The following is a 16,360-nucleotide window of genomic DNA, read 5'->3' as shown; positions in this document are numbered from 1 at the left end:
TGGCCCTGACCACTGGGTCCATGCCCCGACTCAGCCGAGGGGCCTCAGCCAACCACTGCCCTCCCAGTGCCTGCGTAGCAGCAGCTGGGCCTCACTGTTTGTGTTTGTTCAGCTAGCTAGGGTTCAAAGCACAAGCCTTTTTTCAAGGGATGTTAGGAAGAGTCAAGAGATGATCTATGTGAACTACTTTAAGCTTTTTTTTTTTTTCTAACCAAAAAAGGGAGGAAAATCAAGGTATTAATCATATTATTCATCCAACCCAAGATTCCTTTGACTTATTCCCCGTGTAATCTGTATTTATGGATAGAAGCAGCCATGCCTTGGGAGCAGAGACCTCCGAATTCATAACTGTCAGAATCACAAACCACGGGCAAGGAATTAACAGCAGTAATTCTATTTTTTTTTTTTTTTTTTTTTTCCAAGAAGAAATTGAATTACCAGGCATTCCTTAGCTCTCTGCTGCCGTGGCGACACGCATTCACCACATTGGGGGCTGTTTCTGCAGGTCTTGCAGACCCTGGGAGGCAAGTGTGGCGACTTCCTACGGAGCCGTTTCTGCAAAGATGTCCTGCCGAAGCTGGCTGGCTCCTTAGTCACCCAGGCTCCTGTCAGTGCTCGGGCTGGGCCAGTTTATTCCCACACACTGGCCTTCAAGCTGCAGCTGGCCGTGCTGCAGGGCCTGGGCCCCCTCTGCGAGAGACTGGACCTAGGTAGGTACCAGCCTCTCGCCCCTGGCGACACGCACCCCGCGTGGTCTCGCTGCCACTCTTGCGCTCCGTGCCCGGTTGTGCTCCTCCCTCTCCTTCAGTCTCCCTCTGGCCTCATTTTTCCACCTATCTTGATGTGTTTTCTGATATGCGGGATGGAGTAAAGAGCCCAGGGCATCTCGCCTAGCTGTTCCAGTTTCAGCGGACAGCAGTGGGTTACTGCTTGTCCCAAATGAAGTCTGAGGGCCGATGCTTGTTTTGTTTTTCCTCTCCGCAGGTGAGGGTGACCTGAATAGAGTGGCTGATGCCTGCTTGATTTACCTCAGCGCCAAACAGCCCGTGAAATTACAAGAGGCTGCCAGGAGGTACGTCTGCTTGATCACCCGCATCTCTTTACGTTTGCTCTAAATTATCGATGATTTGCTAATGGCGAGCAGAGTCAAGCCACGTCTGTGCTCTTCTCTCCTCGCTCTTCTTGCCAGGTTACGATGGTTTCTTTAACTGGGCCAACTCTAGAGATGGTATTTTTACCGGACGCGTTTCTCTTTGCAAGTAACCTTTTCCTCTGCTGCAGTGTCAGCAGCAATGCCAAAGGGGCAAAAAGCAGAGAGACGGTGTGCTGAGGGGAACAAAGCACTCTCCTGGCCGGAGAGAGATCTGCTCCTAGGCCCTGCTCTGGTGACCAGGTGACCCTGGCACCTCTCCGGACCTCAGCTCCTTTGTGTGCAAAGCAAAAGCCTTAGGTTACTGATCTGGCAGTAAGATGGCAGAAGTGGCTTCACTCCGCGGAGCATCTTAACGGCTGTCAGGTGCTCTAAACCCTTGCAGAGTGTGCACAAAATTGGGTGTGTACAAGCAGACATGTAGGTTCCTTTTTCTAGGTAGAGTCCACAACATGCATCTGACTGTGGAGAACTAATAGTTCTCCCAATAACCAATAGTTAAACTCCATGGACTAATAGTTTAAAAGGCCTTTTCTGGCTCCGAAATTATGTGATTATAATTTCCAAGAGTTGTGCTTGTTCGAGAATAGCTGCGACACCTCCAGTGGAAGAACTCCCTTTCCTTGAGTCCCAAAGGGCTTTTCTCAAAAGCTAAAACCAAGGACATCATCAGTCCCCAGACTTGAGACCAAAAATGTACCGTGGCCCCCTTTCCCCAGCTCTCCATCCGTCGGGAGAAAGGGGACCAGAGTGGACTTGCTATCTCCTGGGTGTCTGCAGTTAAAACAAAAGTTGGCCTCTCTGGCCTGGCTCTGTGTATTACCCTGGGCCCTGCAGCTCTGGCTCAGAGCAAATAAACAGTCCCTCCCACTTCTTAGGCTTCTAGAAACGTGTCCCTGAGTTCCCTTGGTGGGGTAGGAGTCATCTCATTCCCTGAAGGGCTGCAAGGCTGCTCAGACTGTGAAATGAGGAAGGCTGCTTGCCCCTTATAAACCTTGCAGTCTCTGGGAGTGATGGAAATATCTTTTTGAATTGATTTATTGTCCTTTGCAATTTTTTGCTCTTGATTTCCCCAGTTCCCTTTTTTCTTTCTGTCACTTCCCCGTCACTTCCCCTAGGCCCAGAATCAGTCATGGTTTCTGGAGCACAGGGGCGCATCCCAACCAGCTTCTTATCCTCAGACATTCTTGTTCCTTAAAGAACCAACTTAGGGTGAAAAGAGTCTCCCCACCCCCCCAACACACACACCCCTGGCTGTGTTCCTAAAGCTAATGGTGCTGATTTCAGGTACAACCCAACAACGTAATAAATTCATCCTGAAGCTTCTGTGTGCCTATTACAACCAAGAGTCACAACGATCTGACTTTCACATTCTCTGCCCCATTCTACTTTTTCTGCATCCACCCCGTACCTATCCTTCAAGTTGAGAACCATCAAACAGGCTAATATTCGCAATTCATTATCTTTTCATTTCTAATTTTCTTTTGTGCCGCTAAAAGCAATTAAACCTGGAATTGGACCTTGCTGAATTTTGAGTTGGTATTCAAGGTGCCTCTGGAGGAGGAAAACGCAGCCAGACCACTTGACTGCAGTGCCTTTGTTTGCTCTACCGCATTCCATTCGGGGTTGAGTCAGATGACCTCCCTCTTGCCAAGCTGGGAGGGGAGGAAGTGCAAGGTTGATTGGTTCACAAACACATCATCTGCAAACTTATTTTGAAGTCAAGGGAAAAAAACCAGTGTTGTCCTTGATCAGGAGCTGATTTGGCATCTTGATTCAGAAACTAATAAGCTCTCTAAATGGGAAAAGAAGCCTGAGACAATGGGAAACCTGGTCTCTTTGTGAGCCTCCTTACTGCAGGAAGAGAGGCGGGTGGCTGGGTACTGAGACACTCATGCCTGCAGGGACTGATGAATCAGGTCCCCTAGCTCAGCAAGTGGCCCCATCTTCCATTCAGTTGTCTGTTCTTCATTTTTCTCTTCCCTCACACCCTACATCCGTTCCAGAAGGGAAGCCTGTCCACCTACCTTGCAGAATTTCTCTTCAGACTGTCTATGTCTCTTCACTTCCAAGCCACCAGGCTAGGCCACCCTCACCTCTTACCTGAACAATTGCAGAAGCCTCCTCGCCTCCCTCCCCCCCCCCACCCTGTGCCCACTCCTGCCCCTCTGTATTCCCCCCACACAGCAAGCACTGACACCCGCCGCCCACTCATGGGAGAAGGGAAGGCTGTTGTGTTTGTTGCCAGGGCCCAAGGGGGAACCCTATAGCCAGAGGGTAACAGAAACGCAGTAAAAACCAGAGCTGTCCACAGATGCCCCAATGCCCCGGCTTCCTTGGAGCTGGTGAGTTTCCGACGCGGGGTGGATGACCAGCTTCATTTGGAAGTGGCCCCTCTGTCTGACACGGCTGGTGAGGAAACAAGTGAGGGCCGGTGGCTGCTCTGAAAGGAGGTAGGTGAGCAGCTGTGTTATGGGGGATAAGAATTTTCCTTCTTCTGTACCCTTCTAGGTTCTTTGGCTGGTCTAATAATTGATACAGGACAGATTAGTGGGAGATAAACACTTTTTTTTTTTTTAATTTCATATATAAGGGAGCCTTATAAAAATATGAGACCCAGGGTCACATGGGGCAGTTGAAGCTTCCTTGCCATCCTGAGGAATGGTCTAGGGGCCGGGGCTTCACAAGGGGAGGGAGCAGGGTGATCCACAGGACCTAAGATCAGGTGTTTGGTAATTAGATGTTTGCCCTGCCATACACCTAGGTTATTCTTATGAAAAGTTATCTCTGGTAATAGTTCTTTTTCTGGGCCAGGCTCCCTATTCGAATTTTTTTAGGTAGTTAATGGAGAAGTAAAAGTTTTTCTTGAAACTGCTGGGTCTTGATTCCCTTCAATCTCAAGTCAGTTCACACACCAAAGTGGCACATTTTGGGGCAGCCTTCTCTGTTCCCCTTCACATGTCTGTGAGTCCAGCAGGTCGGGGCTGGGGCCTCTGAGGGGCGGCCTCCCTAGCGTTGGCATGGAGACAAACTCAGCAGTTCCATGAAAGTTCCTCTTTGTGTGCATTATGGTTGGCTTTTTCCTCCCTCCTGTTTGCTTTTCCTGGCTCCAAAGGATGACCAAGCCTGTGTTTGCTTTTTTAATTTGTCATATTAAATAGAGCCTTTGTGGCAGGCTTTTACATCCAGGCTGTAAACTCTAGAAATGGAAATTGATCAGGGGGTGGTTGATATAACCAAGGCTGTAAATGCTAAGAACAGAAACGCCATTCCAGTTTAATGCTTTTATCTAGCGAATGTGCCTTGTAAGGAGGGGCATAAATCTTGCAACTTGGGGGAGGGGTGGGGGTAGGGGTACGGTAGAACCTCACTGTATATTACCACTAGGTGTCACTGTTAACTGGCTATGCAAGAGAAATACCAGCTCCCCCCAGTCCATTTGGTTAAATAACTTCAATGGGTAACAACAAGTGAGCAAATCCTATTTGGGGTGTCGGAGAAGGGGTCAGCCTACCCACAGTTGTAAACAGGGCAGTGTCCCTGAGGGTAAGTGTTCGATTACAGATAACAGGTCTGTGTCAGCCATGCCCCCGCCTCCACCATGGCAGAGGCAGACTCAACTGATTTAAATTCTCCAGTAGCCCCAGAAGCCTCTGAGATCTCTCCCGGCATGCAGTGGGCCTCCACAGTTCTGTGCCTCCCTGACCATGGAGCTTTTCCTTCCCATACATGAAAGGAATCTGAGATGAGAGCACATACCCCAAATTTCTGTGTTTTTCCTTAAAGCCTGTACATGCTGTCAGCCTGATTCAACTCAACTCTGTTAAAACCATACTCTTTGGGCCTCTCTCTCAGCGTCCTCTGAGGCTCCCTGTCTTTTGCAGGGAGGACTCAAATCATCCAATAAGCCTTCCACCCTGGGGCTAAAAGGAACAATACCTGTTCTGAAAAAGATGAAGAACAGAGCTTTTAGGCCACTTGTTCTCCACCCCCAGTCCTGCCTCTGCCTGCCAAGCGCAGGACCCAGGTGGGGATGCAGGGGGCCAGCAGGTAGTGACTGGCGGGTGCACCCTCTGATTGTACAGGAACTGAATGCTGCGGTCCTCGGTGTGGTGGTGGTCGGGGAGGGGGTACTGTGGGTGGGGGTCCCCTCCCAGCTTCCTCTGCATAGCCATTGTATATAAGGGCATGGGGCACCAGCCTTGGAGGTGGACAAACGTAGGTCCAGATCTTACTGACTCTGTGACTTTGAGCGAATGACTTCGTTTCCTTGTGCCTCATTTCCCTCCCCTATAAACTAAGGGTGGTGATAACACCTTCCTCCCAGAGTCATTGTGCACACGAGTTACATTTATACGTGAGGGAGACCACTCAGCCAGTTCAGTCATTCCACTGACCAGCTGAGGATCTGTTGCATGCCAGGCAGTGTTCTAGGCACTGATAATAGAGGAGAGCATGAGAGAGGAGGCCTCTGCTCTCACAGGGCTTGTGTTCTGGAGGTATACTCATGTGTATATACACACCTATGTGGGATATATATAAATACATTAGATGTATGATGCTTTACATGAGTTCCTGTACATTTGGGCATGGCGTTTCTTATAAGTCTGCTTCATCTTTACTGAACTCTGAAGAGAGTTTTTCACCCCAGAATGATCTTTTCATGTTAATTGTGCCACGTCCCCCTACCACCCTCTGTGTGAGAACTCAGGACCAGAGGACCAGGTTTCAAGGTTCATTTACTGGCTGACTTCCCTGCTTTCTTTCTAGCAGTAGGATCCCAGCCCATCAAAGAACCAGCCGGTGCCTTCAAACCCTGGACGAACACAGACTAGCACAGGCTCGTTCATTTCATCCCCGTCAGAGCCCAGCTCCTCTCTTTACCCACACTTGGGCCTATTATATTTGAACAGATCAGGAGCCACCGAGGTGATCCGTTAGTTCAGCTGAGCTTGAAATTAGCAGCTCATCCCCTTAAATGTTGTGGGCAGTTTGTTTGAGCTTGGGCTACAGAGCTGTTGTCCCCTTGGGTTGCACCCAGCGTGGAAATGAGGGCATTCCTGATATTTTTTCTTTTGACACTTGATTAATAGTTGACAAATCCAGACCCAAGTAGTTAGCTTTCCTATTATCCATCTTTTGACAGGCATTGCCGCGTTTCTTTTCCAGGCTCATTGTTCTAAAAATACACTCAGATCTGAAGCTGTTCACTGTGCATATATAGGCATGATTTCCTGGTGTCAAAGATAAGAGACATCTGCCATGCAGATTATAAACAAAGTGGGTTGCTGGGTTTCAGATCTGAAGGTGGGGACCTCCGTGCTACTTAAATCAAGTGCTGCGAATCCTTTCCCTGCTTCCTTGGTGTTGTCATGTGATTGATAATTTACCAGGGTCAACCATTTTACAACCCGGTGGGAAAGGCAAGTATGGGGTGTGCCTGCGCGTGTGCACGCCAATCCTACTGGGTTGGGAGCCAGGATCACCTGCACAGAGTAGATTTCACATATCAGACTGCCTGGCAAACCGGAGGGTAGCCATTTCCTCACTTTGCAGCGTCCGTGGTCTGTCCCGAGCACCTAAGAGGCTGCCGTGAATGTCATGATCTCCGTCTTGAGTAAAGTAGCCAGGAAGATGGCCTTGGTTGTCTTATTATATGTGTGTTTATTCACAAGATTTTTTTTTTTATTAACGAGCCAAGTGTACCGTGTTGAAAGTTGAAAGATTGCAAAGGTGAATGCCGAGTTAGAGGGAGCCTCGCGTTGCTGCTCGGTAGCAGTGGCACCATGGACGAGTCACTTTACTTCTCTGAGCCTCTGCTCCCTCACCTGCGAGACTCGAGCAGGCATATCTGTTACCTTCCACCAAGTCACATTATTGCCAGGATTCAGTAAACTCGTGCATATTATATTCTTCAGCAGAGAATATCAGCTCATGGGAAAAAGTAAGTAGTGGTTGTTAGCATTATTTAAACTTCTTCCTGATTCCAAAAAAGACTTAGGGTATCTTATCAATTAAGTGTATGCAACAACAACAAAAAATAATAAAAGGAAAAACCCAACGTGACGCCGGGGCCGAGGTTAACATAGAAAGCGCACACCTAGAGCTCAGCACCCTTGCTGGAGATGGGCCTTAAATGTGGCTCTCCTGTCCCTAACAGACAGCAAAGAGGGCAGTGTATATGTTGTGCAACTTCCAGGCATCCCTGAAATAAGAAAAGAGGGAGAAGAGGGCTTTGTAGAAAAAAGCACAGCTTTCCTTGGTCCTGAACCCTAAGAAAATTTCTCCATGGGTCATCTTAGAAGAACGCTGAGTACTGTTGTGACTAATATCTCTAACGCCCTTGCAGTGAATACACAAGTATACTTCCTAGAGCTGTTTCTTCCCCGCATCCATCAGCAGAGCCTGCTGGCTTAGCGCCAAAGCGTAGGTTCCAGGAAAACAGTCTGGGCGGGGGAAGGGGGTGAGGGGGACAAAATAGGTAGGCTGCTACAAGATAGCTTTATCTTTCAGGGTTTGCACCTTTGTGGTGGGGGGTGGAGGGGGAGTGCTGCGGAGCAGGGAACACCGCATGTGGCCTGAGTCAGCCCCCTTGGCGCTCTGGCACAGGGCCGCTTTGAAATCTGCGCACCTAGCAGCGGCTTCGTAGCCAGGGGGATCCAGGCCTGCAGGGGGCCTGGAGGCAGGAGAGGCAGCCAGATGGAAGGGGCTGCTTTTAAATCCTGCCCCAGTGGGATTTAAACCCTTCTAGGTTCTGGCTTATTTTTGAATTGTCTGTAACAGATTGGTCCTCTCAGTGCCATATCTTTTTAAATATGCACAAAGCAATGGAGTCATTCCACTGCATTTATGATACTTTGTCTTGTGGTACTTTAGGGGTACGATTAGCATTGTAAGCTTCTACTGGTGTTTATGGTTTTAAATCCCGTCCCCGTTGCATTTAAATATTTTTATTATCGGTCTCTGTGTGAGTATGCGAGATGGAGTTAGATCGATAGATGAATGGTTTTGAACAGGTAAATATAGTTAAGTCTAACGAGTACATATAGCTGCAAAGGTAATTGGTAGTATTTATTTGGAGAGTAAATCGTTGCTCCAAGTCATAATCCTCCATTTCCAACATTTAGAAACAAAAAACGACCTCCTCGCAGGAGAAGATAGCTAAATTGAATAGCAAGAAAGGACAGGCTTGAAATACTGGTTAACCAATGAACCGAGACCCATTAGAGTAAATTACCGAGATAGAAACATCACCCCACTGCTTGCTGGCTAGGACACGTCGACACCCTGAGCATCCATTTGTTTAAAAGGAAACACACACAGCCTCATTTGTAGCATCAGCATGTACTGAGTCGTGGGAGAAGAGATGGCCAGAGAAGAAAAGAGTGTGGAGGTTCTGCCAGCGAGGGAATAGCAGGGAAGCTAGAATAACTTTGTGGGTGTGCCCACTTTCCGACGAGTGAGTTTATTTTCTGATTGCATTTAGTCATGGCTGTGTAGCGACAGCCTGTATCATGTTCCTAAGGAGACATCCCTGAATAACTTCTTTAGAAGCCCAAAATAAATAAATAAACAGATCACAAAGCCACAAGTTCTTTACCACTGGCACTTATGCAGACAGCTCATGAGAGCATTTTATAAATCCAGAAGGAGACAAGGAGCAGCAGATCCCTCAAGCAAGTAATTGACAGAGAAAGAATAGCCTGTCACCCAGGAGGGCTGGAAGCTCTGCATTTCAGTTACGGTTTATTTAGCTCTACTGGGCCTCGATTGGCTGGCGGTTTTCTAGAGCGTCTTTAGAGCAGACGTCGTCTAGACCGAGGGGACACCCTGTAATGTTTGCATCTGCAGCAGAGGGCTTTCTTTGGGGTTTTGCCACTGACCCGTTGCCCGTGCTTGAGGACCAGTGTGGACTGCTGGGGCTGGAAGGGGCCATAGAACCGATGTTACTTAGAGAAGCAGCTTGCCGTGCCCTCCTCGAGTCCTTCCCCAGCCCCACCCCACATGGGACGCCTAGTGTGGTCCTCTCCACGGTACACTACGGGCCTCTGTGATTAGTCCGTTCTCCCCACCCACATGGGGAGCCCTGAGGCCAGAGCCTTTGTCCATCTATCATTGTATCCCAAGCACCCAGCCCGGCGCCTGGGCTGGAGCAGGTGCTGGGAAACATTTGGCAAACCACAAGGAGATGGTCCCCAGCCCCTGCTGACCGGATTCTGGTAGCACATTGCTTATGTCCCCAGGCCACCTCGCCCCCTGCTTTGTCACCGGGAGCGGTCCGCTATTGATCATGAAGGAATGAGCCGCTTCTGTGGGTTTTGGTGTCTGGAGTTTATTAGGTACTTGCTGCTGCCCGTCAATTGTAGATAGGGCTGGAGTGCGGGGAAATGGCTGCCTGCATGAAGCGAAATTCAATAAAACCGCATTTTAAGTGAAAAATCAGTATAAACACCAGGCTTCTTTGCCATGGAAACAGAGGTTGCTTAGAAACTGCCTAACGGCAAGTTCTAAATTTTTTAAAGTCAAGTTATCATTTAAGCTACACGGCCCTACAGGTTATTGAGAGATAATCACTCGCCTCAGGACACTCGGAGGCATGAGGCACAGCTGAGTGCCTCCCGAAACTCTGGGGACCAGATAATCTCTTGATAACTGTGCTCCCTGGAGCCACTGATTTGGGCCTAGGGGAAGGAGAAGGAAATTTTTGTTCAGGACTTAAATGGTGTACATATATATTTTTTTAAGTGTTTCTCTTTGGGTTTGAGAAAACGTGGAGCTGGCCATTTGGCATGTTCAACAGCCATCTCTGCCACGTCTCACGATGTATTAGGAACATTTTCCAGGCAGTTGCCCCAATCTCGTCAAAGCAGAGGTCCTGTCTTTGTCTTCTGGCTTTGGATGACGCACAAGGGCTTTTAAGGTCTTCAGCTTTGGGCTCTTCACTTTCTGGGAGCCCCTGTCCCCAGCTAAGGATGGGCAGGAACCAGCCCCAGGACAAGCTGGTACCAGAGTTTGGAGCAAAGCTGGGCCACTGAGCTCTCAGACAAGACCTGCTGGATCTCCGCTCGGCTCCCAGGGCCTTAAAGCGAACAAGGTCCAGGTTCAGAATGTGTGTCGGTGTTTAGAGTTCAGCAGGCTGCATGTCTTTGGCCGAGCAAGCGCACAGCTACACCTGCCAGCACCTGGTTGCACAGCGTGGCATTCCCTCCCAACCTCAGGCGCACAGAGGGCAAAGAATACTGCATTCGCTTCTTCCTGAAAATGACGGGCAAAATTAGAACACCATCGGCTGAGAACTGGGACCCCCACCAAGTCAGTAGGAAGGAAATTACGAGTGAAACAAAAGACAAATGTTTTGCCCTTTTCAGAGTGTCTGAGAAGGTTCTGTGGTGTGGCGGTGCTGCTGAGGTTGGTAGTGATAATTATTCCTTAGACACACACATACTCTCTGGAAGGAACAGTGTTTTCATTGTATGCCTCAAAGTGTTTTCCTGCACCTCATCTCCCTTAGAGCCTCGCAACAAACCTGTGAGGAGGGTGGGGGCGGGGGCTGTGATCATCTTCCTTTGGAGAAAGAGGCAACTAACTTGCTCCAAGCCGCAGAGGCAGGAGAGGGAACTTGCGTCGCTGCCTGCCATTCTGGGGAGTCCACCCATTTAATAGCTAAGGAAAGAGACTCAAAATAATTCTCCCAAGAATTTGGCTTTTACTCAGTAAAAGAAAGTGAACTTCGTATGCACGCTTTCTTTGCCTCCCTGTTAGTATCTTATTTACGAGTTCTCACAGGGTTGGGTTAAGCATCTGACTTTGGCTCAGGTCATGATCTCATGGTTTGTGAGTTCGAGCCCCGTGTCAGGCTCTCTGCTGTCAATGCAGAACCCACTTCGGATCCTCTGTCCCCATCTCTGTCTCTGCCCCTGCCCCACTTGTTCTCTTTCTCTCTCTCTCTCCAAATAAATAAATAAACTTAAAAAAAAAAAAAAAAAAAAAGGCGTTTTGACAGGGCAAAGAGAGTGGCTTCTTTCCTTTTCCTTTCCTGCCAGAGAATACAACATCCACATTTAGCATGTTAAAAAGGACTCAAAAAGAACATTGCAACGCTTTCATGCCATGTAAGTCAGAGCCGAGCTCTGACTGACGTGGGCTGGGCTGGGGCACCACTTCACTGGGTACTGCCCGGATCAGAATACTCCTTCGTGTGCCATGCTGTAGCTTGAGAAATTGTTCTAGTCCTAGAAGGAGAAAAAAAAATCACACGAAACCATTTGCATTCTGACAGTCTTTGGCACCAGGGAAACCTGTCAACTGTGTCACGTGTAAATAGAAATCAGCTTCCCATTTTTGGTGTGTTTTTTCATAATTTCCCTTGCCACTCTAATTATCAAAGATATTTTTGTTTTTAAACAAAAATTGTCTCCCACGCAGGCCCATCTCCTTTCTGCGGTGAAGTGGAAACAGTGAATTAGAATATTCTAACCACTTCTCCAGCAACCACTGCTGAGATTATAAGCACAAGATTATCCTAAGTAAAGGAAACTTAAATTGTCTAGGCACAGACCAGGCCAAAAACATGTTCAGAGGGTCCCCTCCCACCTGCCTACCTTGCCTCCTTCGCAGGTGTCTATTAAACCCAAGGAAGAAAGCAAAACTGGCTTCCCCAAAGTAAAAGCCAAATCCCCTGAGGGCACGGTTTTTCAGATTAACAAAATTAAAAACAGGATTTAGCTCCATTTAAGTTCCCATTTGATGCCCAACAGTATGGGAAAGGCTCCTAGGGATGGTCATCAGGAATAACATGTGATCCATCCAATAGATACTATCTACCCTATGACTGGGTAGATGGGGATCGCATGGGCTAAACGCTGTGTAGGTCTGGATCTGTGTCTTCTCATTTAAACCTCAGCAAAACCCTGAGTGAAGTACATCCCCAATTTTTAGAAACAAGGCATTTTTAGAGACTGAGAGCAAGACAAGTTGAAAAATCTCCCACGGCCACATAGCAGTGATGCCTACGACAACATGAATCCTATTGGTAATGTTCCCTAGTCCTTCCTTGGTGGTGAGCAGCTGGCCCCTCCTTTAGATCCTTTTATAGAATGTAATTTTCCAGAGAGATCTGTCATCTTAAGTCATTAGTGTGCAGTGTAATAGACCACTTAGCTAAATACAAGAACCTGTCGGGTGAAGTACTTGTTGAGAGCTTACCATGTGCCATCCCAGGTGCCCAGGGTATAGCGGTGAACCCAACAGACATGGTCGTTGCCCTCAGGGGCTGTATTGTGAGGAAGGAAGATGGACAGTAAGTGCTGGGAAGGGTGTCCCGAAAGAGAAAAGGAGGGGGCAGCCACCTAAACAAAATGGTCCAGGAAGGTCATCTTCTCTGAGCATGTGCCCTGTGGACTGAGATGGGGAGGATGGCTCACGGAGCTGCCCAACTGAGGAGGACCTTCTCCTCCCTGAGGTTGAAAAGCCAGAACCTGAACCACTGCGTCAGCCAGGGCGATGAAATTTATACTTGGACTGCCCAGTGCGGTGGCCCTGGGCACCTGGTTGGTCATTCAGAAATGGGATATGAGGAGATAAGAGGCAAGGGTGTGGCCCCAGAGTTCGGCGCAAGTTGAAAAGCCTCACCCTTCGTGGGCATAGGGTGTTAGGTGGCCCCGGCTCCTTCAGCTCTGTCCCTGTCATGTGGAGGACACCAGTGCTCTGCCTCTAGACTGGCCTGGCTCTGTCCGTTCCTGCCTCAGGCAAATAACTGGGTCTGATCCCTTTATGAACATGTGCAGACTACCAAGAATCCTTGGCTCTTGGTGGCCAGAAGAGGCCAGCTACCCAGTTCAGCAGCAAGCTGGGGGGCCAAGGATGAGGACCCGGAGACTCAGGAGTGTGAGCCTGAAATGAGGGGTGGGCCCTGTCAGTTTTCTTTGAAAACGTCTGCTTGACACCCCAGAACTTAACTGGATTCTTTGCCAAGAGCTTGTTTGATGTCAATATTGTTCTGCTCAGACTAATTACTTCTCTGTGTCAATGGATATGAAACTATACACTTTGGGACCATCCTAATGGCCCTGTCTTATGAACTAAAGTGGGTTTGCTGTGCTATTCGAAGGGATTTGATGTTATTACCAGTTTCATCTCCAATAGCCCAATAAGCAGCCTCTTCTGTAGAACACCAGCCTCTGTCCCTTCTCTCCCCTCCCTCGTGACCTCAGCCCACCATCCCTTCTGTCTCTCCACAGAGTTTTCCTCCACCTGATGAAGGTGGACCCGGACTCCACCTGGTTTCTCCTGAACGAACTTTACTGCCCGGAGCAGTTCACACCTCCCCACCCCAGCCTCCACCCTGTGCAGCTGCGGGAGACCAGAGGACAGGGCAACCCCTATGCGGCCAATGTGCTCCGCCTGCTCCAGGAGCTTCAGTGACCCCACACACATACACCTGGATACAGCAGCATCCCCCGTCCCCGCATGCGGGGCCGACCCCACCCTGGCCCGAGGCGGTGGCACGGCAGCAGAGAAGACTCCGAAGGTGGATTAGACAGCCGATCGATTTATAAATTGATCGATCACACAACTGCTTAGAAATTGGATTGAAGGAAAGTAGCTGACTGTTATTTATATTTCATACCTGGTGTTTTCAAATGACATTGTCTGGCAGCTCTAAGGGCTTAACTCCTTCGCTTACCATCTCCGAGGCCCCAGCTGCCTCCTGGGCCGTGCCCGCCACATCCTCCCACATCGGAGAGCCTCAGGACAGGTGGCGGGGAGGGCCTCTGCTGCGCACCGAGTGTGTCCCCCCGGGCATCTGACGACCATGTGGAAGTACCACGCATCCAAGACTCTTCAGAGCACAGCCCCGCATCACAGACGCGTGCACGTCCTCTCCTCAAACAATGAGCTGGAGCCAGCTCATTGTACCTAACCTGTTATTTGGAAGAAGATGAAATAAAGGCACCTCTTGGACGAACAGTGTGATCAAGAGCTCACTTTAAAGTTTGTTATTTAAATTGGGTGATTTTTAAGAAATGCGTTTAAGTTCTTAAATGGATAAGGCAGAGCCCTGGTATAAAATCCAAGCAGCACAAAACAGAAACAGTGAAAAGTCAGTCTCCCCTCCTTATTCGCCAGACATCTGGTTTCCCTCTCCAAAGACAAACACTTGACAATTTTTTGGATACCTGTTCAAGAAGAGATTGATTATTTTTTACTGTTTATTATGGATAATAGTATACAGCAAGCCCTGTGTACCCATAACACTGTTGGACCAGTCACCAGCACACGGCCAGCCTTCTTTCATTGCTACCCTCACCCATTTACCTCCCCAGCCCATCCAGTCCCTGGAGTATTTTGAAGCACATCCCAGATGTCCTATCCAAACCTTTTTTTTTTTTTAAGTTTTTTTTTTTTTTTTTTAATGTTTTTTAACGTTTATTTTACTTTTGAGACAGAGACAGAGCATGAACGGGGGAGGGTCAGAGAGAGAGGGAGACACAGAATCGGAAGCAGGCTCCAGGCTCTGAGCCATCAGCCCAGAGCCCGACGCGGGGCTCGAACTCACAGACCGTGAGATCGTGACCTGGGCTGAAGTCGGACGCTTAACCGACTGAGCCACCCAGGCGCCCCTTTTAAGTTATTTTTGAGACAGAGACAGAGTGTAAACAGGGAGGGGCAGTGAGATGGGGAGAGAGAAAGGATCCCAACCAAGCAGGGTCTACACTATCAGTGGACAGAGCCCGACGCCGGACACAAACTCACCAACCCTGAGATCATGACCTGAGCTGAAATCAAGAGCCTAACTCTCTGAGCCAGTTAGGCACCCCCAAACTTTTTTTTAAAACATAAACCCCAATAGCATCATCACACCTAAACGAATCAGCAGTGACCCTTTCACGTTGTATGCAATTAGATGTTTACGTTTCCCCAGTGTGTTGAATCAGGATCCAAATAAGGTATATACATTCCTGTTATCTGTATGTCCCTTCATAAATCCCTTTTAATTTATAGATCCCTTCTCCACCTCTCTTTTCTTTTCCCGCTAAGTTTCTGTTGAGGAAATAAGGTCATTTATCCTACAGCATTTCCCACAGTCTGGATTTACTGATTACATCCCCGTGGGGGTCATTTCACAGGCTTCTCCTGTCACCTGTATTTCCTGTAAATGGGAAGGCAGAACAGGAGGCGTGATCCGGTTTGATTGTTTTCATTTTTGTTTTTGGCAACACTCCTCCGTAAGTGGGATTATTTACTTCCATCAGGAGGTGTATAATATCTGATCTCCTATGAGATTGGCAGTCACTGGTCATCCTCGCCTGGATCCAGTCACTCGTTAGGGAATGCACAGTAGTGTTGTTCGGTCCCACCACACCAGCTTGCTTTTAGCTAGAGTACTTGTGTAAAGGGAACCTTCCCTTCATCAACCATGCAGTAACCTTGAGGGAGTTTATGTAGAAAGGCAGGGTAAATACTCAATTTTTTTTTTAGCTGAGGGATTTAAAACACAGATTATGTAAATTTAGGTACACAGCCACAGACAGACACACACACACACACACACACACACACACACACACACACACACGTGCTGAAGGATCCTACAAATGATGAATGCATCCTTACCAGATGCATGGTGAGGCACCATCTAGATAACTTCTCCAGTGATGCAGATAATCCCCAAGCTCTATAAAACCCAGAAGGCAGTTGGCATGGAGACATATTGGAGCAAGGGCTCCCAGCCAGTCTGGAGAGGCCCCTCATTTCTTTTTAGGGTCTTTCTCTGCAAGGGCAAAGGATGTCCAGCTTGGGTCTAGGTGGCAGCAGCCTGACTTCTGGTCTGGGTCATCAGGGGCCCTCCCTCTCTTTGGGCCTCAGCAATCCCGCCTGCAGAGTGGAGAGAATGGACCAGAGAGAGAGAGAGAGAGCTTAATTTGGGGGATTCTGGGTCCCTCCAGGGGGAATCTGATGACAGGACCCACTCTTCCCCCATCACTCCCAGGCACTGCGTCCTCCAAGACCAGTCAGGCACCGTCTCATTGCTTACAGGGTCTGCCTAGCTGATCTCACAAATTCTAGGTACAATTCTAGAGACTTCACCTATGACCCCGTGGGGATCCCAAGTGAAGAACCCCTGAAAGAGAGAATTGCTTAACTTTATTCCACTTTAAAATTCTGAGATGATTTCCTTTGGGAAGGTGGGGGGGGGGGGGGGAATGC

General features: G+C 48.6%; 1 protein-coding gene across 2 annotated transcripts in view; it reads left to right on the top strand.

Moving 5' to 3' along the window:
- TTI1 (TELO2 interacting protein 1) overlaps positions 1-16,360 on the top strand; it is an 83,384-nt gene that overhangs the window by 30,711 nt on the left and 36,313 nt on the right. The window contains exons 6-8 of one of the 2 annotated variants that reach the window (XM_060617384.3): positions 506-710; positions 985-1,072; positions 13,390-14,121. In XM_060617384.3, coding sequence (XP_060473367.2) covers positions 506-710; positions 985-1,072; positions 13,390-13,573 — 477 coding nt within the window. In that variant the 3' untranslated portion in view covers positions 13,574-14,121. Of the gene's footprint in view, positions 1-505; positions 711-984; positions 1,073-13,389; positions 14,122-16,360 lie in introns of those variants that run through there. The other variant, XM_060617377.3, reaches the window with a different exon arrangement.

This window comes from Panthera onca, chromosome A3 (assembly GCF_046562875.1).
Source record: "Panthera onca isolate mPanOnc1 chromosome A3, mPanOnc1 haplotype 2, whole genome shotgun sequence".
NCBI classification, from domain to species: Eukaryota; Metazoa; Chordata; class Mammalia; order Carnivora; family Felidae; genus Panthera; species Panthera onca.
This window is presented reverse-complemented; position numbering and strand designations above follow the sequence as displayed.